This window comes from Camelus bactrianus, chromosome 6 (assembly GCF_048773025.1).
Source record: "Camelus bactrianus isolate YW-2024 breed Bactrian camel chromosome 6, ASM4877302v1, whole genome shotgun sequence".
NCBI classification, from domain to species: Eukaryota; Metazoa; Chordata; class Mammalia; order Artiodactyla; family Camelidae; genus Camelus; species Camelus bactrianus.
In genome coordinates, this window is record NC_133544.1 from 8,984,372 (window position 1) to 9,007,682 (window position 23,311).

General features: G+C 40.8%; 1 protein-coding gene across 6 annotated transcripts in view; it reads left to right on the forward strand.

The window, feature by feature from the left end:
* The window catches only part of DICER1 (dicer 1, ribonuclease III), a 68,886-nt gene extending 46,464 nt beyond the window's left edge, over positions 1 to 22,422 (forward strand). For 5 of the 6 annotated variants that reach the window (XM_074365076.1, XM_074365077.1, XM_074365075.1 and 2 more), the window contains 13 exons: positions 330 to 509; positions 941 to 1,154; positions 1,359 to 1,512; positions 2,650 to 2,832; positions 3,104 to 3,209; positions 3,673 to 3,848; positions 4,838 to 5,621; positions 8,758 to 8,913; positions 11,912 to 12,800; positions 14,454 to 14,722; positions 17,276 to 17,438; positions 17,530 to 17,605; positions 17,956 to 22,422. In XM_074365076.1, the coding sequence (XP_074221177.1) occupies positions 330 to 509; positions 941 to 1,154; positions 1,359 to 1,512; positions 2,650 to 2,832; positions 3,104 to 3,209; positions 3,673 to 3,848; positions 4,838 to 5,621; positions 8,758 to 8,913; positions 11,912 to 12,800; positions 14,454 to 14,722; positions 17,276 to 17,438; positions 17,530 to 17,605; positions 17,956 to 18,121 (3,516 nt within the window). In that variant the 3' untranslated portion in view covers positions 18,122 to 22,422. Of the gene's footprint in view, positions 1 to 329; positions 510 to 940; positions 1,155 to 1,358; positions 1,513 to 2,649; positions 2,833 to 3,103; positions 3,210 to 3,672; positions 3,849 to 4,837; positions 5,622 to 8,757; positions 8,914 to 11,911; positions 12,801 to 14,453; positions 14,723 to 14,793; positions 15,738 to 17,275; positions 17,439 to 17,529; positions 17,606 to 17,955 lie in introns of those variants that run through there. The other variant, XM_074365080.1, reaches the window with a different exon arrangement.
* The last annotated feature ends 889 nt before the right edge of the window (positions 22,423 to 23,311 follow it).

Genomic DNA, 23,311 nt, shown 5'->3' on the forward strand with positions numbered 1-23,311 from the left:
AGACTAAGAAACCCAAGGAAGAAAACAGTGTTCTCTAGTCAAAAGGAAGATTGCATAAATAGAATTTTTTTAAAAGACCCTCCAGTGTTGGATTGTTTTATATAATTTTATATAGTCAGCCTCACAGGGACCATCTTGCAGCCCAGACGCGAGAAGTGCCAACTCTCTGTTGGGGTTAAGTAATTAGGAGGGCTCCTGCCTTAGGTATTTTCTTATTTTTTTCTCATCCGCTTTCAGTAAAGCCTGGAATAAGTTTATTTTCTTGCCAACACCTGGAAAAGAGGTTAATACATTTGAGCTTGATGCTTAATTTTTCTTTTTGCTCCTAGATTCCAGAATGTTTGAGGGATAGCTACCCCAAACCTGATCAGCCCTGTTACCTGTATGTGATAGGAATGGTTCTAACGACCCCTTTACCTGATGAACTCAACTTCAGAAGGCGGAAGCTCTATCCCCCTGAGGATACCACAAGATGCTTTGGAATCCTGACAGCCAAACCCATACCTCAGGTAGACATTTCATAGTGACTGTTCAATTTAAACCATCTTTATTTTTTTTCTTTAAAATAAAAGCTACTTAAAAGTAACTATCCTCAGAATATTTAATATTTTAAGGGGAGTAAGAGATACAAACTATTAGGTATAAAATAAGCTACAAGGATATATTGTACAACATGAGGAATATAGCCAATATTTTACAATAACTATAAATGGAGCATAACTTTTAAACATTGTGAATCATACTGTACGCCTGTAAACTATAAAATATTGTACAGCAACTGTACTTCAATAAAAAAGAACTCCCCCCCCCCAAATTTTAAAATTGAGGTGACTCTTCTGTTTCCCTGAAAGGAAGCATCACCCCTCCTCTGAATTGTAATGTTTATGATGGACCGAAACGTCTGCTAACCTTGCGCTGCCTGTTTTTTTATCTTGCTAAGATTCCGCACTTTCCTGTGTACACACGCTCTGGAGAGGTTACCATATCTATTGAGCTGAAGAAGTCTGGTTTCACATTATCCCTGCAAATGCTCGAGTTGATTACAAGACTTCACCAGTATATATTCTCACATATTCTTCGGCTTGAAAAACCTGCACTAGAATTTAAACCCACAGACGCTGATTCAGCATACTGTGTTCTACCTCTTAATGTTGGTAAGAAGGACCCAGATTCTAAAGTGTTCATGTATACTAGCTAAAAAAATGAAAGTTCTACTTCACAATGTGCTTATTGTAGATACGACAGAAATCTCTTTGATAATTCTAAATTAGGCACGTAAAATGAATATGTAGCTTAAGTAAGGATTTTATCTGTATCATTATATTTTAACTAGCTAAAGAGTCTTTTTCTTCCCTAAGTTAATGACTCCAGCACTTTGGACATTGACTTTAAATTCATGGAAGATATTGAGAAATCTGAAGCTCGCATAGGCATTCCCAGTACAAAGTATTCAAAAGAAACACCCTTTGTTTTCAAATTAGAAGATTACCAAGATGCAGTTATCATTCCAAGGTAAGGTTTTAAGTGGAAAGCAAAGGGGCGGTGATACTTTGTTCAGGAGATTCACTTGTTCACACGGGGGATGTTACTAATAGAAAATTGAGATGTCTTCATGGTGGGCCTGTTCTTTCCAGTTTACTTACTTAAAAAAATCCGAAAACACTGTTGGTGAAGGGATTTTACTTTGTGAATGTCAGACCATCTAAATAGTGTTGCTGCATTAGCACAGATGATAATACGATTCCTTAACCACAAGACAGCAGGATTGCAAAGAAGAGAAGTATTCTGAGAAACCCTGTGGTTTCCTTTCCTCTGGTTTGACCAGTGTGTACCGGCATGCAGTGACCACTACAATAAGGATCCAGAATATTTTCCTCACCAAAAATAAACAGTAGTGTCGACGGGCTTTCTCTTTACACCTCCATCCTTTTAATCCACAAAGTCTTACAGAATTTGATCATAAGTAATAGTCTATTAAACTGTTGTAAGGAGTAGTGTTATTAAGTGTAATGAAAACAGTAAATTATAATGCTTTGTTTCTTTTTTGTAAAAATTTAGGGGATGGAGTTTTTGAGCGATAAATTAATCACAAATTAAATATTGCACTTTTCAAAGAATTAGAGTACTGGTTGTAATTCAGTCTTTTTTTTTTTTTTTCTTTTTCTTTTTGTACCTCAAAGCCATATTTTAAATGTTAGATAACAGCAAACTATCAACATTATCAATGGTGCAGTAACACATTTTATGTAGCACGTGTCTTACATGTTTGGGATTGGTAATATACAAATATTTAATGGTTGTTTGCATGTTGAAAGTTGTCTCTACTATTTATATTGATGAAATTAAGAGATATTTAAAGGTGCCATTGAGCTTTCATGTGTTATCAAAGTTAAGATACTGAGAACAAGAACAGTAGCAAAGTAGGGGAAATGGTGGCGAGTCAGTTTTTACCTGATTTAAGTGTAGTTCTTGTTTTAAGTCCACTTGGAATGTATGGTTTTAAAATTGAAGTTTCATTACTGTTATTTGTTTTTAATCTTTTGAACTCTTACTTTAAAATCATGATTTTTGTTGCCATGTTAGAAACAGTTGTGTTTAGAGAATAGTTGATTTCAACCAAAAAGTCACTGATTGTTTTTCTTTTCTTAGATACCGCAATTTTGACCAGCCTCATCGATTTTATGTAGCTGATGTGTACACAGATCTTACTCCACTGAGTAAATTTCCTTCCCCTGAGTATGAAACTTTTGCAGAATATTATAAAACAAAGTATAACCTTGACCTGACCAATCTCAACCAGCCGCTGCTGGATGTGGACCACACATCTTCAAGGTGAGGAGCTTTAGAAATGATATTTTGATTTTTCTTGAGGCATTATTTCCAGAGGTCAGTAGGCAGATGTGGAGGTTCATGGTCCCCACTGCCCACCTGGAGACTCTGAACTCAGGAGGTCCTTTGCACACAGAATTGCCCAGAGTGTGGCCCAGGGGTCTGCAGTTTAAATGAGCTTTTCAGGTGGTTTGTAGGCACACAAGTTGTAGAAGCAGTATGAGAATGCACTTGTTTTTGTTTGTTTGATAAAATTATTTTGAAATTTTTACAGACTTAACCTTTTGACACCTCGCCATTTGAATCAGAAGGGGAAAGCTCTTCCTCTAAGCAGTGCCGAGAAGAGGAAAGCCAAGTGGGAAAGCCTGCAGAATAAGCAGGTAGTGAGCTCACTGTCACTGGAATAACTTAATGTTTTGAAGGATTAATTTGAATTTTATATTGTCAGGTGAATTGAGTGACTTCTGAGATTTTTGGAATTTGCCCAACCCTTAGGTTTTGTTTTGTTTTGTTTTGTTTTAATTAATACAACTATTGACTTTCGCTTGAATGCCTTTTTGGCAAATATGAGAGATTTGGCTTTTATACTTTGGTATACTTTTGGTCCTCTGGTAGTAGCTATATCATGAAATCATGCTTATAAATCCTAGGATAAATCCCATTGTCCTTAAAGAATTATTTAAAAAAATATTTTAACAAATAAGAATTTGCTAGTGTTTATGATTTTTGTCTTTATTTGTTAGTGAAATTGGTCTTAAGTTTTGTTTCTTTGTTCTCTTGTGTGTTTGCTTTCTATTTGTCTGTCCACAATTTATATTTATCCACATTTTTCCTTACTCAAAGATACTGGTTCCAGAACTCTGTGCTATACATCCAATCCCAGCATCACTGTGGAGAAAAGCAGTTTGTCTCCCCAGCATACTTTATCGCCTTCACTGCCTTTTGACCGCAGAGGAGCTAAGAGCCCAGACGGCCAGCGACGCTGGCGTGGGAGTCAGATCACTTCCCGTGGATTTTAGGTACGCCAGTGCTGTGGGCCAGAAAGAACACGGCTCATGGAATCCTATTTGCAGAAGAACTGAGTTTACATTTTAATTTTATGTAAAATAATTTTTTAAAGATTAGAAAGAAAACGTGGGTAATTAATACATGAAATAAATGCATTATTTGACTCCTAAGTGAAAATAGGTATGTTGTTGGGTCATTGAGGCTTATGGTCTTGGCAAGTTACCGAGGGATAGGAGAGCCTAAATTCAAAAATAATCATTCCTCCTTCAGGGATGGCAGTTAAAGTGAAAATGAAAACAGTTATTTGTTACTGTACTGACATTTTAAGACTCTTCCTCTTTTATAAAATCAAATGTATATTAAAGAGCAGTTGCCTCAGTGTGTCCTTTGTCTTCATTATTTCCTTAATACTAGTAAAGTGTCTGCATTCTAAGGGAAATTACTGGTTTAATCACTCATTTTGGTTATCCAGTTGGCAAGACCAGGATGGTTCAGGGATTGAGGAACTTGAAAATGTAATAGTAGTAATCACAACTACGTTTACTGAGTACTTACTACAGTGTCAAACACTGGTTTAAATGCTGTAGCCTGTGTTAGATCATTTAATCACTAGGACAGTCCTGTGAGGTAGGAATTATTGTCAGTTCCTCTTGCAGGCCTGGAGGCTAAGTGCAGAGAGGTGAAGTAAATTGCCCCAAGTTACCCAGCTAGTTAGCTGGCTGGCCTGGGTTCCAGGTCCCATGGGCCGCCCCTGGACTTTGTGATCTAACCACTGTACTGCGTGCACTGGGGTGGGGATTACAGTGGGGCAGTGGCCCATGTCCGCGTTATAATTTACATCGTGCAGAATTCCAGGAGTGTTGATTTCTGCCTTGGAAACTTAACTTGTCTTCTAAAGTAAGAATATATTTATAGGAATCTGATTTTTATTCAAATTGCTCTTGCTCCAAGCCTAGCCCCTTTGAAGGATCTGACGAAAAGTTATAAAATGTCTTTGCAGATACCCTAACTTAGACTTCGGGTGGAAAAAATCTATCGACAGCAAATCTTTCATCTCAATTGCTAACTCCTCTTCAGCTGAAAATGATAATTACTGTAAGCATAGCACAATTGTAGTCCCTGAAAATGCTGCACATCAAGGTGCTAATAGAGCCTCCTCTCTAGAAAATCATGACCAAATGTCTGTGAACTGCAGAGCGATATTCAGTGAGTCACCTGGTAAGCTCCATATTGAAGTTTCAACAGATCTTACAGCAATTAATGGTCTTTCTTACAATAAAAATCTTGCCAATGGCAGTTATGATTTAGCTAACAGAGACTTTTGCCAAGGAAATCATCTGAATTACTACAAGCAGGAAATACCTGTACAACCAGCTACCTCATATCCCATTCAGAATTTATACAATTATGAGAACCAGCCCGAGCCCAGCGATGAATGTGCTCTACTGAGTAATAGATACCTTGATGGAAACGCTAACAAATCTACCTCAGATGGAAGTCCCGCGATGGCCGCGATGCCCGGTACTGCAGAGGCTGGTAAGGCGCTCCCGGACAGGACGGATTCTGAGCAGAGCCCTTCTCCTGGGTACTCCTCGAGGACTCTGGGCCCAAACCCTGGACTTATCCTTCAGGCTTTGACCCTTTCAAATGCTAGTGATGGATTTAACCTGGAGCGGCTTGAAATGCTTGGTGACTCCTTTTTAAAGCATGCCATCACCACGTATCTGTTTTGCACTTACCCTGATGCTCACGAGGGCCGCCTGTCATATATGAGAAGCAAAAAGGTAAGAAAGCATTTTTTTTATTTTGAGCAGTTAGAGGAATTACTCAGTGTGCCTAGAAGTGGTTTGCAGTGCTGGATAACTTCAGAGGAGAGGGAAGTGTTGCCCACAGGGATTGCCTGTGGCGTGACCCGTGCAGCTCGAGCTCCTGGCACAGCCACAGGAGCCCCATGAGTCTGTGTGTCACTGTTGCCGCACTCGGGTCTGGGCGGTGGCAGGGCTGCGTGTGCCCTGCTGAGTGATGGAGATCCAGCCCAGTACAGTGAGTTGTGAGTGCGTGCCAACCCGATCCTGAAGGGCTGTGAAGAGAGAGGCAGCTCGCGCTGTAGCTTAGTTTAGCAGGACGCTGACGAGGAGGGCGCTGGCGCTGTGCGCCAGCCGTGCCAGGGCAGATGAGGCGCAGGGCTGTCACGGAGGAGCTTGTCTTGGGGGTTTCAGGAAGTCATCCCTCCCCCAGCCCAGTGACCTCTGTGTGAGGAGAGCGATGCTGGAGCCCTGGGGGAACAGCGCCCCCCACCCCCGAAGGAAGGCGGTGCGCTGCAATTCAGTGTGGAGTTCAGACTCAGGGAGGGAAAGTAATGGAGATACAATGTTTGAACAACGATAAAAGCAGTGTCACAAGGCGTCACCTTGTACCTGCTTGACAGGTGACACACGGCGTCGCTGCCCTCAGGAAGCACTCGGGGGCAGGACTAGCACTGTGACTGGGGAGGGGGCGTTAATGCAAGAGGTGCGTTTACAGTGTGTAAACAGCGACCAGATGGCCGTGTGTCAGCACTCAGTGAGGAGCTGGCAGCCGTCACAAGTGTCGAAACACCCGAGAAAAGACTTAGAAAGGCAGTTGGGCTGAAGCTGTGCTGTGGAGGATCCTCAGCGCTCAGCTGAAGAGTTTGCGCGTATTTTGATGTCGTGGGCACTTGAGTGTTGAGGGCACTTTTTGTGTGCGGGACTGTAAGTATTTAATCAAGTGGTGGTTTTAAATGACCTTTCTGGTAGCAGAGTGCAGCGTGAGTTGACAAACAAAACCAAACCCAGCTGAGTGATCGCTTGGGCCTTTGAAGAAGGCTAATAAGCTTAAGCAGAAAATGAGATCGCGCTGAGTCCTGGCAGTGAGGAGAGCCCTGAGGTGCATGATGTTTCAGGGGAGATGATAATTATAGCCGACACTGAGTGTTTACTCCAGCCAGACTCTACCTTCCTCACCTTACATATACGTTAATTACCGAATTTAATTCTGGAGACTTTTATTACTTCTTTTATTATTTTATTTATAATTATTTTATTCTCCCCATGTTGTTACTGGGGATACTGAGGCAGGAGAGGCTAACTTGTCCAAGTACACGACAAAGCCTGGGCAGCCTGGCTTTGGAGACCTTGCTCTTTGACTGTTCCGCTGACCTCCTCCGATGGTCTCTGTACACTAGGCACCACACTGAGCATTCCACAGACCCTCTCTCATCTGATCTTTTCGCCGAGCCCCTGAGGGGTAGACGACACGTCTCCACTGTGCACACAAGAAGACACCTGCCTGGAGAGTTTAACTGCCTTGCGTGGTCGTCTGCCAGTCGGGGACAGGCCAGGACTGTGGCTGCGGCTGGTCCGTGCCCCTCCCGCTCGCCCTGTTGCCATAGAAGCTGGGGCGTGGGCAGGGGCTGGGGCCGAGATGGGCAGATACGCAGGACTCGGAGTTAGGGTGAGGGTTTTTAGACCTCATGGAATAGGAAGTGGAATGTTCAGGGATGTGTTCAGATAATTAAGAATTTAGGACTTAGACTCAGTTTAGGGGAGTAGTCTAAGAGTGGAAATTGAAGCTCTGAGAACAAGTGAGATTTCCCAGGGGTGGTTCGGCGGAAGCAAGTATCAGAGGTTAAGAATGAGTATAAAGTAATAGCATACTCTTAGGTAAGAAGGAAGTTATTTTCTTTTCTGAAAGTTCGTCCGTGCATCTGCTCAGAAAGCGTGGAGTCCTTACTTGCTGCGGAAACCATCAGCACCCCGTCCGCCCGGTGCTGAAGGCCCTTGCAGCGCGCCCACCTCCTCGGCCTGTCCTCCCGGGCTGCGCCCGCTGTGGACCCACGCGCACCCGGCCCTTGCTCCTTCTCCTGCCCCTTTTCTAGGTACCGAGTCCTGCCTGTCCCACGTTGTGCCTCACAAGTCCTTAGCTCTTTCTCCCTTTTCCCTCCTGCTGACCATTTCTGTTGACTCTGAATGTGATTTCCATCCCTGTCAAGTTCCCGTTGCACTTTATCTAAACTCTTGTTGGCATGTGTGGTGGTGTGTTCTCATGGTGTGGAAGAGGAAACAAGCAGTTTTGTAAGCTATGTAGGCGGCGTGGGAAAGCACCTGGGCGCATGTTGAGCAGTGTGGGTGCATCCCCCCAGCATGCGGTCTCCAGGGGCTGCTCCTCTGGCTTGCCGCCTGACTGCTGCCTCTCCACGTGGGTGCTTGCTCGGTGGTGGTGGGCTACATGGAAGAAGGGCTCATGAAGTGCTTGAATAAAAAGGAACTCATAGAAGATGAAAATGAGATTGACAGTTCTAGACCTTGGTTTCCAAGTAAGAACTAGATAGAAATACAATGATTCGAGTAAATGGAGGCGGTGGAGACCTTAGGAAAAACAGACCAGAGGGCAGACGGTAAAGCTGTTTTATTGATGTAAATACACATGGGATTGTTCTTTATTACCTTTTGCCCTATTTTTAAATCATTGAACAAAATACCTTGAGATGCCATCCAAAACAAAGGAATAATATCTGAGAAAGCACTGCGGTTGAAATAGTATTTATGGCTTAGGCGCTAGGAATATAAAGTTATTTTAGCTCTGTTCAGTGCCACTTCTCGATTTGTAGCTGGAGTGTGTGGTATTTTCTCCTTTTATGTTTTTGAGGATGTTGTTAATGCTGGGCTGATGTGGCTTCTTTTCTGTTTTGATAGTCCCAATTAGCAGTTTGCATTTTATATATCAGATTACATGAGAATTTAATATTTCCTGTCATGAACAGGTAGAAAAACTATATAATCTGTAGAATTGATGACCAGATATAGAATATGAAGACTGTTTAGCTAAAATATGTTAATGCCGTACAGATTTCAGCAGTGGTCACTTACGGATGTGTCTTACACGTTTTTTATGCCGAAGGTCAGCAACTGTAATCTGTATCGGCTTGGAAAAAAGAAGGGGTTGCCCAGCCGCATGGTGGTGTCAATATTTGATCCCCCTGTGAATTGGCTTCCTCCTGGCTATGTCGTAAATCAAGACAAAAGTAACACAGATAAATGGGAAAAAGATGAAATGGTAAGTTTTTGGTAACTGGAAAGATTGTCTTTTGGTGACGGGAGGGATTCTGTTCTGTTAATTTTTTGTTTCTTTTCCCGAGTGTGTTTATAATAGAGTAGAAATTTGATGTATTAAATTAATAAACACTGTCTTTTCATTGAATTTAGAGCAGTATTGTCATTTTGATAAAGGGCAATTTCTATTATCTTTTCCATAGGCAAAGGAGTATCTGATATTATAACTCAAAAAAAAAAAAAAAAAGCAAAACCCCATAATATTTCACTTGGCTGTTACGTATGACAATTTATCATAGATCCTTAGCTGTGTTCAGTGGAATGACTTTTCAGTGACTTATGAGCTCCAGTCTGTCTGTGAAATAATTAACTTCAGTGAAATCTTGCTTTTGCAGCTCAGGGTTTTCTCAGAACTATTTCTCCTCTTGTGACCTTAACAAAAAAAAATACAAAAAGGTCGTAGATTTCTGGAAATAGTTTAAATCTTGCCAGTGACTTAAAGGAAGTCTCCAAATGTTAGCAACCGCTCCTTCATTTTGTCTTGTCCCTAAGGCCACCAGAGGGCACCTCAGAGGGCTTCGGAGCCCTAGAGCTGGGAGAGCGGTCTGTCCGCGTGGTTGGCCGGGAGGCCATCTCTCAGGCAGTTTCACTTTTCAGACGCTCATTTTGCATTAATAATAAACTGGCTCATTGTGACTTCATTCTTACTTAAAGCCAACAGTGAGAATACCGTTTCTCTCATAGGCTGTGTTTTTAAATATGGGTTGGTTTTTTTTTTTTCTTCTTTCTGATATGTGTATCTTAGATGATCTGTTGTAAGTATTTCCAGGTAGCGTGCAACTGCGACTGTTTTGATTCTTTCCTATTCATTGAGTGTATTTTTAACTCATGCAGTATTTGGCTTTTTATAGAAATTGAACTTATCTGGAAAAGCATTAAGAGACTATTTCAATGCAAATTGGGTTAGTAAAATTACATTGCTTATTAATTTAGAAATAGAGGAAAATGTACAGATTTTGAGAAGTTTAGAGAAAACATTACATTTCTACAAAAAACATTTTGGTAACAATTATCTTGCCTTGTAAATAAATACTGTTTCATATTGTCATTGATGCTTTAAAAAATTTAGCATAAAGGTGACGTTAGCATGTCCTTTTAATTAAAAAAACTTTTTAAGATACAGCACAAAGTTCTTATTTTATTTTCCTTAACATTTCAAAAGACTTGGCACTTTGGTTCTTAGAATACATTAAAATAGTCTTCATATTTTCATTTAATAATTTATACTTCTTGACATAGACCATTACATGATATTGGAACACATGTGCTTGACCCATTCCTCTTCTAATTGCCTTACTCCTCAGCAAGTAGGTTTAAGGTAGTGGTAACTCAGGTAGAAAGTTAACTTGAACTGTAAGAGAAAAGGGTTTTATCCTGACGTGTTTTTTTAAGAGTTTGAAGTGCTCTTGGAAACCATTTAGTGAGGTAGAATCCCACTGTTTTGCAGATAAAGAAACCGAAACCCAGAGGCATTAAAAGAACTTTGCCCAAGATCACACAGCTTCTTTGTTGATAAAACCCAGTCCTTTTTTTGCATTTTGCCTATGGTAGCATTACTTAAGAATTTTTTTTTAATTAAAAATATTCAGTCTTTTTTTTTTTTTTTTCATTGAAATTTGGTCTTTTTTTCTTAAGGACCAAGTAATAGCCAAAAACATCTCCTTTCACCTTAGGAAAGTATAGGGTTTTTATTAGGACATAGTTCCTAGAGGTCTACCGTTGTAGTTTCTTTTGGTGGTCTTCCTTATTCTTGAAAATGTTTTATAAGCTTTTTTTAATTAAAAGCAACGTAAAGATAAATAGTGGTATATAAATGGTTTGGTTCGCTGCACTTCTTTTCAAGCAAATACACTGTTTGTATCTCTCTTGAGTCTGGCTTAAAGCGAGAATATTTGCAGTATCTAAAAAATGCTCGACAAAGAATTTGGAAACCTTTTTGTCAGAATACTCTGCAGAATTGTCACTATCGAAATTGAAGCACACCTTCCCACCTTTCCCCCTAAGTAAAGTCTTGTTTACTTTTTTTTTTATAGCACAACAGAAACTTAGCATTTTTCTAGCATTGCAAAAAAGTTCTATCGTTACTGAGTCCTGGCCCATTATTAAGGTTGTCATTCACAAATAAGCTTTTGCCAAAGAAATTGGAATTAGCGAAGATCTTCTGACAGAAATTGGATTGTTGTGTTTCATGTTAGTCTAAATTTTCTTCTATTTTTGTCAGTTATACTATAATCCGTTACCATGATTACTATAGCTCAGTGGAAGGGAAAAGCATAATTTCTCAAATTCATAGCTCAGTTCAGTGATCACTTTTAGTTTCCAAGCAAAGCAATTTAGTTTTACGTTGTAGCAAATGTGCTTTGATTTGAAGTGGAAATAGGGACAAAAACTTTATGGTAAAACCCTTTTGTACATTTTGAATGTTACAAAGAAAATAACTTTATCTGTTTGATATTATACTCTTACTTAATTGCAATAATAATGCTTTTTCTACAGATGGAATTTAATTTTACTAATTTGAAAATCTTTTAAAAACATTTCAAAACTTCGTCAGTACAATTGAAGATCTCTGTGATCGGCACATGAGTGCTTTCATTGTGTATCCTGCCAGAGTTAGAATTCTTAGCTGAAGTTTTGCCTTGTGGACATTAATTTTAAACTTTATATCCATGTATAAAATCCTTAACTTAAAGCTTCATACTGGATAAAGGTCATTTTATAACTTAGAAAATGAACATTCAAAGAACATGTTTTACTTTGTTTATATGATTAAATAACTTATTTTATGTTAATTGAAAACAAATGGCCATGATTTTAAAGTTGCCTTTTAGTATTTGTGGTTGTCATTTGAAATTATCCATAACCCTGGCTTTTATTGAGTCTCAAACCCTTTTAAAAACAGCAGCTATGTCTCCCCTCCTTCCCCATTCCCTCTTTTCCAGACAAAAGACTGCATGTTGGCTAATGGCAAACTGGACGATGACTTTGAGGAAGAGGAAGAAGAGGAGGAGGACCTGATGTGGAGGGCTCCCAAGGAGGACGCCGACTATGAGGACGATTTCCTGGAGTATGATCAGGAGCATATCAAGTTCATAGACAACATGTTAATGGGATCAGGAGCTTTTGTAAAGAAAATTTCTCTTTCTCCTTTTTCAACCACTGATTCTGCATATGAATGGAAAATGCCCAAAAAATCCTCCTTAGGTAGTATGCCATTTTCATCGGATTTTGAGGACTTTGACTATAGCTCTTGGGATGCAATGTGCTATCTGGATCCTAGCAAAGCTGTTGAAGAGGATGACTTTGTGGTGGGGTTCTGGAATCCATCAGAAGAGAACTGTGGTGTCGACACAGGGAAGCAGTCCATTTCTTACGACCTGCACACTGAGCAGTGCATCGCCGACAAGAGCATCGCCGACTGCGTGGAGGCCCTGCTGGGCTGCTACTTGACCAGCTGCGGTGAGCGGGCGGCGCAGCTCTTCCTCTGCTCGCTGGGGCTGCGGGTGCTCCCGGCGATTGAGAGGGCTGGTCGGGAGAAGGCCGTGTGCCCAAGCGGGGAGCATCTCACCAGCCAACAAAGGAGCCTTTCAGGGAGCAGGGCTGCCGCCCCTGGAGCTGGCTCCCGCTCTGCTGCGTGGAAGGACCTGGAGTACGGGTGTTTGAAGATCCCCCCGAGGTGCATGTTTGATCACCCAGATGCAGACAGAACACTGAACCACCTCATATCAGGTTTTGAAAATTTTGAAAAGAAAATCAACTACAGATTCAAGAATAAGGCTTACCTTCTGCAGGCTTTTACACATGCCTCCTACCACTACAACACCATTACTGGTAAGGAGCCCCAGACCAAGCTTCACTGCTCTGAAATGAGACCTGGTGTTAGCAGAAAGCTTTGGGCCTTGTACGGAGACCGGTCTGTGCATGTACAGACTGAGTGCTTAACATGCTTGGGGGGTGGTTAGAAGAAGGTGAAAGAAACCTTTGTTTTCCTCGTCTTTCTGGGAGCCAAGCTGTCCTACCTGCTCATGTATCTGTCTCTTTATATGCAACACAGTTAGGCTGGAGCCGTAGTGTGTTAGTGTGTTGGTGTGTTGCCGTTTTATCCCGCTGCAATGTCTTTCTGATGCCTGGTCACTGCTGCTTTTGATTCTTGATAATTTATTCATACATTGTGGGTGTATTTTCACATCTTTTTATTGTTCTTCCTGAACAAAAAGGCCCTGCTCTTAGGTCTTTTTAAATCTAAAGATGAATAGATTGAAAGAAACCATTTCACAGGAAGGCCTGGCTGCCCTTGCTCTGACTCTGCTGCATCTGCTTTGCTCCATGCTTTTTCCCTCCTTTACTTCACCAGACTCCCAGTCCATTAGACTAGAAGGGAGAATAGGGACCTAAAACCAAAATCAGCTTCACGTTGTGAAACACAGCTAAAGTCTGTATGTTTTTTTCTGTGTCAGAGCAGTAAGTGCTTGAATCCAGAATGCCAAGGCCAAGTATAAGGTTCGTGTAAGGAAAACAATGTACGAAAAGATGATCAGACAAATGTAAAACCAAAAGTGAAAAATTATCTGACTCTGGGCTAGAAAGACTCTGGTGAAACTAAAACCTGTTTTTCTTTGTGGGGAAGCACGGAGGCCTGGTTTTCTACCACACTCGACTGGAAGGAGGCCTGGGTTCTAGTCTGTCTCAGCCCTGCCTTTGAACTCATCGGGTGCCCTGAGCCCGGTCACTTTATCTGTTCCTGCCAAAGGTTCCTCAGTTGAATGGCTTCTTTTCAGTCTCTCTGGGGAAATGGAGGTGCTGATCAGCACTGATAACTTTTCACAGTTTGGCATGGACCATTTTTGCCTAAGATCTTTGCTTACCTCCACGACTCTCCTTTCTCAGTCTTCTGGTTTGTGTCAGACTCAGCATTTTTAATTCAAGTTGAGAAGAGGGTCTACTTGTACTAACTGCATCTTGTGTAACACGTACAGCCCAGGAGTGGTGAGGCCTGCTGTCACCCACGCACATCCAGAGCGTGAGCAGGCCGTGCGCAGCGGTGGCAGCAGAGCGTGGGGCGCCTGGCAGCTGTGTGTGCAGGGCCTGCCTCTGCCCGGGGCTGATGTGTGATGGAGGATCTGGAGCGATGCCCCAGCACCTGCCGGGCCAGCACAGGGCCAGAGGGAGAGTCTTCAGTGATAATGGTATCACTTGAGCAGTGCTTTTCCCTTAACAAGCATTCGTCTCTTGGCCACTTGAAGATTTTATGACCCCAATTTGTGTATAAGAAAATGTGCTTACTTTGCCATTAGAATTTAATTTCCAGAGGCTTCAGTGTGATGTGTCAGATACTTTTGTCGCTGACGTGTACGTGTGAAAGTGAGCCGTGGGAGAAGGCTTTTAAATGGACCCGAGGATCAGTCCTTTGTACAAATTGTTATTTGGAGATCGTGTCAGGTGTTTTTGCCGGAGCTTACGGCTCCACTTTGGGTCTTCCCTCAGATTGTTACCAGCGCTTGGAGTTCCTGGGAGATGCAATTTTGGACTACCTCATAACCAAGCACCTTTACGAAGACCCACGGCAGCATTCCCCAGGGGTCCTGACTGACCTGCGCTCTGCGCTGGTCAACAACACCATCTTCGCGTCGCTGGCTGTGAAGTATGACTACCACAAGTACTTTAAGGCAGTTTCTCCTGAGCTCTTCCACGTCATCGATGATTTTGTGCAGTTTCAGCTTGAGAAGAACGAGATGCAGGGAATGGATTCAGAGGTTAGTGCCTTTTTAAAATATGTTGCATTTGGTGTTTAAAATAAGCCTTCTGACCAGGGTTCTCAACATAGCTGTCTGAGGAGCCAGCCGAAGGCCAGGCCTGTGGTCCCCAGCATGCTCTGCCTTCTCTGGGAGGTTGACTGGATCGCAGTCTTCAGGCAGGCCTTTTACACTTGACTGCTCGCACTGTGGTCATCCTGGTGATGAGGAGGAGCCACGGGCTTTCAGCCATCTCACCGTTCCCAGTCCTCGATTTGGACTTCCTGGATGTGGGCACGCCAGAGAGGTGCACCCCCCCCCCCCCCCCCGAGAAAGCCCTGCATGGCTGAGGGTTGATTCTGTCTTTCTTTGTGTTTAAAACAGATCAGAAATATGTGCCCATGTCTCAGGTAAGCATCACAAATTTATATTCTGCTTCTACTTGAAATGGGAAAATCTCACTTAAAAACCAGACTTCTAAATTTTTAAGCGCTGAAACTTTGAGGCTTCTACTGTAAGTTCAGCCAAAGGTTCTTTGGTGATGGAGCTAATTCTGATGTGTTTGTGAACTATTTTGAAGTTTTGTAGGAAAGGATTTTGTTGAGATCTTTCCAATCTCCTCTAATCCTTTGCTAACATCCCTCCACATACCTGGGTACCCAGGAGAGCACTCTCATTTCTTACTCTTCTCATTCTCATTCCTTTGTTTATCTTCTTTTTGTGGATTTCTTATGCGAAGTCAGGGAATTCATTCATAACTCTGGTAGCCATTTTAATTATTCTTTCTTTAATTTGTACCTTCAGGGTTTTTAATCGCACAAACCGTTGTTAGGGAGAAGAGCCTTTTCTTGGCTTTCCGTGAGAGAAATGAAGAGTCAGGCTTTTGAGGTGTGGCCCCAGGGCAGGGTGGAGGATGTGTTGAAGGAAAATCAGCGGGCAGCGCTATGACTCTCCCCTTCACCCTTGCACACTCTTCCACGATTCGTGGTCTGCTTTGGAGCATGGCTTGCAGTGAGACCAGGAATTAGAGCCATCTCGTATGTATTCAGTATTATTTCTAGTCTCATTCTGTAGGAATATTTAAGCTAGAATTTGAGGAATTAGCTAAAACTAAAGTTCTCTTTTGATGACAGTTGGACACGCTGGTTTTGTTAGTTTTTGTTCATTCTTTTCCTTCCCATTGTTTATATAAACATACATATAGAAGTTATAAAAACTGATTTCGAATGCCATGGTCTGGCTTCTCTAACTTACTGTATGATCTTAAGAAAGTCTCTCCACCTCTCTGGGCCTCAGTTTCCTCATTTGTAAAAGGAGAGAATTAAACTTGATAAGTTTTAAAATTCTCATTTGCAACAGTAAGTGTCTTGTTTTTCCAGGAGTCGGCATTATAAGTCTATTACATAGAACTTTGGCTGAACAACCTATTTAGAAATTACTCCCCCTCTTCTTTTTCTCTTTTACAAGTAATTTGTGTGTATATTAGAATATACAAATAAGCAAAAGGAAGATTAAAGTTATATAAATATACTTCAGAAATAACCAAAATTAATATTTGCACTGTTCTATTGCTAATGTATATAAGGCATAAACATAAAGTGGAATTATATTACGCACAGTGTACCATACTCTGTTCTTTTCACTTATTATATTACGGATGACTTTCCATAGTAATTATTAATTGTGATTATGACTTTCAGTAGCTGCTTGCTAGTGAATATATGTGTGTATAAATCTATACGTTTATATATATACATGTAATGTAATGTATATAAACGGTCCTGTGATGAATGTATTTAAACAGTCCTTTGTGGCTGGATAGCCAAGGAATTTTTAGTTAGAGTTTTTAATAAATATGGATGTGGTAAATATACTTGAATATCCAGTTACCTCCTTAAGATAAATTCCTAGGGATGGAATTGCCACATCAAAGAGTTACGAACATTTAAAAGGCATTTGATACATATGTAAGTTTTTATTCTGTTAATTTGAGTACCTACCAGTGTGTCAGGTGCTCTATTGGGAACATTTATTAAGTGGTTTAATACAAGGGGAGCTTGGAGGAAAGTTTCTTCCAAATAGAATTTCCCTGCTGCAGGGGCAGCAGTTCATGCTCCTCAAGGCAGTGTCCATGCTTGCCCACGCTGCACTCATTAGCATTCCGCGCACTGCCTGCCAAGCCGCTAGGGGGTGGAATGGTTTTAATGTGCAGTTCTTGGATCATGAGTGAATTTGAAAAGTTTTTTCATAAATTTATTGACTATTTCCAGTGTGAGTTACAGTTGTGTTTGTTTTTCTTTGCAAGTGATCTTTTTCCCTTTGATGACTATAGAATACTAAATTGGGAGGGGGCCTTTTTTCTTTCTTTTTTTCCTTAAGTGTGAAAACCTTTTTAAGATAAGATGAGATTCGTGAAGAACCAATTACAGTGTGGTAGGCATGCCATAAATGTTTGATATTGTTACTCTTGTTAAATTTGTGGTCACAGTCATGTACAAGAGAAGAAGCCCATCTCTCTGGGCTGCCTTTAAAAATGGCCTTGTTGCTGACCAGTCACTTTTCTCTCCGTAATAGCTTAGGAGATCCGAGGAGGATGAAGAGAAAGAAGAGGATATCGAAGTCCCGAAAGCCATGGGGGACATCTTTGAGTCGCTGGCTGGCGCCATTTACATGGATAGTGGGATGTCACTGGAGATGGTTTGGCAGGTGTACTATCCTATGATGCGGCCGCTAATAGGTACTGCAGGCCCCCCTTCGAGAGAAGCAACATCAAAATGAAAAACAACTTTAAGGATATTATTCCCATTATTCTTTCATTTTGATTACAGAAAAATTTTCTGCAAATGTGCCCCGTTCCCCTGTGCGAGAATTGCTTGAAATGGAACCAGAAACCGCCAAATTTAGGTGAGCAAAAACTGCATGGAAAAAAAATGAATGTACTGAAAAACAAGGTGGAAAGTTCTCGAAGATGCCATAAATTAATGATTTTGAAAGTTTTTATCCTGGGACATGCTTCTGTACCGTTGCCATCTGTAGTCTGATTGACGTCTCTTTGTTTTTGTAAAGCAGTGCCGCATTAGGGGAGGAGCGGCAGCCCCGTCTGTCGGTGGTGTGCAGCCAGCCGCGGTGCACGCTTCCTCCGTGCGCTCAGCCTGTGCGTGGGCCTCTCGGGCCGCGGGCGCCTGCTCCGTGCTGATTGACAGTCATAATAAATACTTCTGACTTCTAATTCAAGCTGTTTGGCCTTTTTACAGCCCGGCTGAGAGAACTTACGATGGCAAGGTCAGAGTCACCGTGGAAGTAGTAGGAAAGGGGAAATTCAAAGGCGTTGGCCGAAGTTACAGGATTGCCAAATCTGCAGCAGCACGAAGAGCCCTAAGAAGCCTCAAAGCTAATCAACCTCAGGTTCCCAACAGCTGAAACCCCTTTTTAACATTTGAAAAAAAAAGCAGAATTAAGGTGGAAAATATTTAAGTTGAAAAGGATGATTAAAAACTGGTAGTGAGTGGAATGAATTGAAGGCAGAATTTAAAGTTTGTTTGGTAACAAGATAGATTACAGAATAAAACATTTAACGTATGTATAAAAATCTTGGAACTAATTGTAGTTTTAGTTTTTTGCGCAAACACAATCTTGTCTTCTTTCCTCACTTCTGCTTTGTTTAAATCACAAGAGTGCTTTAATGACGACATTTAGCAAGTGTTCAAAATAATTATTGACAGCTTTTGTTTTGTTTTGTTGTTTTAGTTTAATTTCTGTCGGCTTTGCTTAGTGTTAGGAGGCCAAGGAGCTTAAACCTCAGACAGCCCCTGGAGTTCTGTAGCGTCCTCTCGGCATCTGTCAGGTGGCGTGCCATCGCGGGGCCTGCGTCGTTGACGAGCCTGCAGAGTGATGCGGTTTGCGAGAGGAGAAGTGTGCCAGTTTTGTCTGTCTTTCCACATTGTGTCGTGTAAGGTGATGCTCCCCGGTCGCGCCTGCACATGATGGTAAGGGACAGGTTTTGAATCAACATTGGCTGGCATGTTGGCAGATCACATTTTAGTTTTCTCATGCCTTATAGTCTTGCATAAAAAAAGGTTCTTGCCTTAAAACCCTCATGAATATTCTTTCACTTCTGATCTCTTTGGAACAAACTGTTTTACATTCCCTTCATTTTGTTGTTACGCATTAGACCTTGAGACAGCGTGATACTTCAAACTCACTGGTAAAGTTGTAACTTAACGTATTACGGGATTAAATTAGAATTTCTGTCATATGTGTACTGAAGACATTTTAAAAACCAGTATCTGTAGTCTATGGATTTTTTAAAATAACCATAGTAAAAATAATCTTTGGCCTAAATACCCAATTTTACTAAAAACCTCCTGCTAGGTAGTTCCTCTGAGGGAAATTGTGGCAAATAATTTTGCCCTGTAGGCTGTTGCTCTAACAAAATAAACTTTAGACATATCATACCTAAAATATGCTGCAGATTTTATAATGGATTGGTTACTTATTTAAAAAAGCAAAACAGAGCACCTTACCCTTACTTCTCACATACGTTTCTTACTGAACTTTTCACAATGTTGCATGCGTGTTTCACCTACCAAAGCTGTGCTGTTAATGCCATGAAAGTTAAACGTTTGCGATAAACTGCCGTAATTTTGATACGTCTGTGATTTAGGCCATTAATTTAGATAAACTAGCTCATTGTTTCCATCTTTGGAAAAGGAAGAAAAAAAGACATTTTTAGGCATTTGCCTAAGTTTCTTTGATTAGACTTGTAGGCACTCTTCACTTAAATACCTCAGTTCTTCTTTTCTTTTGCATGCATTTTTTTCCCCTGTTTGGTGCTATGTTTATGTATTATGCTTGAAATTTTAATTTTTTTTTTTTGCACTGTAACTATAATACCTCTTAATTTACCTTTTTAAAAGCTGTGGGTCAGTCCTGCACTCACACCAACATACCAGTAGAGATTTGCTGCAATTTGCCCCGTTAATTATGCTTGAAATTTAAGAAAGCTGAGCAGAGGTGTCTAATATTTTCCAGCACATCATTCTGAACGTGATGTTTCATGTAATGCTGCATTTATGTTTTAAATTGCGGTCGAATACTGTACTTGTAGCTTTGTCTGCACCACCCACCCCAGAGAAGCACCTCTGCGTGTGTGCACACAGAAACTGTCAGCTCCGCTTTCTAAGCAGACCGGAGCGTAGGGGATGCTAAGCTTCTCCAATGTGATTGATTGTCTCCAATCTTAAACTTAAATGGGGATCTAAATTCTTAAATGACTTTTAGAGCAAATTAATTTGGGAGGACTTGTTTTTAAAATATTTCATTCTGATTTGGAACCTTAGATTTCTATTTGATTTTTTTAAGAAACCTCAATAGAAGATCTCCTGGCAATTTAAAACCAAGCAATTCTTGAATTATATAACTGTAAATGTGTACAGTTAACAAGTAAGGCTGGATATGAATTTTGCTTGTGAGGGTGACTTGCGATAAAGTCGTATCACAAGTCTCTTGATGATTTATAAACTACCTGATGCCAGGAGCTTGGGGCCCTTGCGTTGCGGCTGATGCGCTAGTCCCGGTGTTAAGGGTTTCTCTGGCCTCCTGGCACCAAAATCAGATTGTTTCACAGTTACAGTTCCCGTTGGGAGAAAAATGCCTCAATATATTTTGTAACCTTAAGAAGAGTATTTTTTGTTAATACTAAAAAGTTCGGACTTGGATATGATTAGGTCATAGTCTCAGGGGTTCAAATTTCCTGCTACCATTCAAAACGTTTTATCCACAGCAAACTTCAGCTATTTTATTTTACTTTAGTTTTCCGTTGGAGGACAAGAGCTGATTTTCATTTGTGATTCACACTTTGAAGCAATCTAGGATCCCCTGGTTACTGAGTTGAAAAACTATGAGTTAGACATACGAAATGGTTATGAACGCTTTTGTGCTGCTGATTTTTAATGCTGTAAACTTTTCCCCGGTTTAGCTTACCGAAATGTTTCGCATCCATTAATTGAGGGAAAAAAAAAAATCACTCTACGTTGCCCCACTTTACCACCCTGTCTGTCACCTTTCTATTCCTGTGACTGCAATGTGAGACCGAGCGAGATCGGGTGCGCCGTGGTGGGAGGTGGGACCGCGCTGCGGGGAGCGCTGGCCAGGCGCGTCTTGAGGAAGCAGCTGCAGAAATTCCTCACGGTGACTGTGTGGAGGTTAGTTGGCATGAACCTTCATTGTAAATGTGTTTAATTCCTTTTATAATATCCTTTCAGCAGTCCTGACTATGCTGCGTTTTGTAATAGCTCCCCCCCTTCTGTTCATGTAGCACAGATAAGCATTGCACTTGGTACCATGCTTTACCTCATTTCAAGGAAAATATGCTTAATTGAGAGGAAAAAATGTGGTTTGGCCTCGCTGCTGTTTTGATTTACCGAATTTGAAAAAGATAATTATAATGCCTGCAACGTGTCATATACTTGCACAACTTCAATAGGTCATTTTTGTCTGTGGCATTTTTACTGTTTGTGAAAGTATGACAAAGATTTGTTAACTGAACTCTTAATTATGTTTTAAAGATGTTTGTTACATTTTTTCTCTTTTCTTTTACGTTATGTGAAGTGATTAAATTTAGAATGACCTCTAACACTCCTGTAATTATCTCTTAAAATACTAATATTTTTACTTTCTTAAAAGTAGCTTGCCCTCAGAAAGATTCAAATTACCCTGCCTAAATAGCAAGAGACTTGAGGCTCCTTTGGTTCTGTTGGTTCAGTTTGTAAATACAATTATTCACCCTGCAGTCGGCTCTTTTAGTCATTACCTGACATCAGACGGTGACTGCAGAGTGTGGCGACTGATCGAAGTCCAGACCTACCACAGTTCAGCCTTAAAGGCTCAGTTGATTTAAAACTCTCTATCTTGCTCTGTTAGGGTATCTAATCCTTTTACACAAAGTTTAAGCCACCAAACTGAGACCTTGATATCTTCATTTAAACTGCATCTGAGATTCTGTTAGAGCCCTGAACCAGTTTGTGTTAGCTTCGGAAGAGAGACTCATGTCTTGTTTATTACCTATATGGTTATTTTAATTACATTTAAATAGGTATATTTTTTCAACCACTGATTATGTTTCAGGAACTTAATTATTTCCAAATAAATTTCTTTATTTTATATTGTACATGAAAAGTTTCTAAGATATGTTTAAGACCAAGAATATTGAAATGATTTTAAAAGTCGTTGGAGACGCCGGCAGCAATATCTAGGGAATTTGCATTGCGACTATTGTATTTTCCACTAGCAGTGAAAATGATCTTTTGAAACTAACTTGTAAATATATTTTAATCATTGTTTTTCTTTCTCTAGTCCATTTTTATTTGGACATCAACCACAATTTAAATTTTATAGATGCACTCAGAATTCACTGCAGCAGCAGGTTATATAGCAAAAATGCAAAGGTGAACAGGAAGTAAAATTCCTGGCTTTTCTGCTGTAAATAGAGTGAAGGAAAAATGACTAAAATCAAGTAAAACTAACACTCATAATTTGATTGACAGTAAAAGATTTACCATCACATGCTGCAGCTGTTTCTAAGGAACATGATGTAATTCATTCATCCAGTAATCATGCTGCAGAAATTTGCAGTCTGCACCTTATGGGTCACAATTACCTTTAGTCGTTTTTTTGTAATAATTGTAGCCAAGTAAATCTCCAATAAAGTTATGGTCTGTTCACTCTGTGTCCTTTTGTCTTTTCTTTTCTTGTTTTGGCTCAAGTGGATAATTACACTGAAATAGTTGCAGCAGACATTATCTTTAAAAGGTTTTAATTTCCATGATCACCTGGAAGTGCGTACTTGAATGTGATAAAACGTTGTTTACCAAGTTCTGCTTCCCATCTACTGGTAGAGTTATCTACTAACAATTGCCTTTTTCTTTTCAAGATTCAAAAAATACCAGTGTGTTTTTCTGAAATTCTGCCACATTGACTGATGGGTTCCAGGTCCTGGATTATTTATGATACATTTGGCACATTCCTTAAGTGAGTTTGGTTATCCTGGAGTCAAGTGAACAGAATGTTCAGCTCCTAGCTTTTTAGGACACTTCCAATATTGTTGGGAAAGAATTCCATTATTTCAAGCCTTGACATAACCTTTTTGTAACTCGGCAAATTAAGCACTAAAAACAAAAGGGAATGACTTGGCTGTAGGAACAAGCTGGTAAGTACAAGTTCCTCAGAATGAGAACAAAATTTCGTTATCCTTTGTGAGAATTTGATCTCTTCCTTTTCCCTCCTTCTGACTTCTGCAAACTAAAGGAGAAAAAGTAGACATGTTTTAATCCTGAGGAATTCGGTGAAGCGCTCCGTGCTTGCTGGCCTTGGTGCTACTGCCCAGGATTCACTGGGTAGTTGAGGCCTGAGGTGCACAGCTCCTCCTGCCCCGCGACCCTCCCCTCTCGAGGCCGCAACCGTGAACGCAGGCTGGCCAAGCCGACCCGCGTGCGGATCGGGAGGTGCGGAAGGAGAATCCAGATGGCAGCAAACTGCTTCCTTCCTGCAGGTGCACAAGCATACGATGTGTGTGTCGACGGAATGGCACGTGCTGTTCGCAGCCCTCTCAGT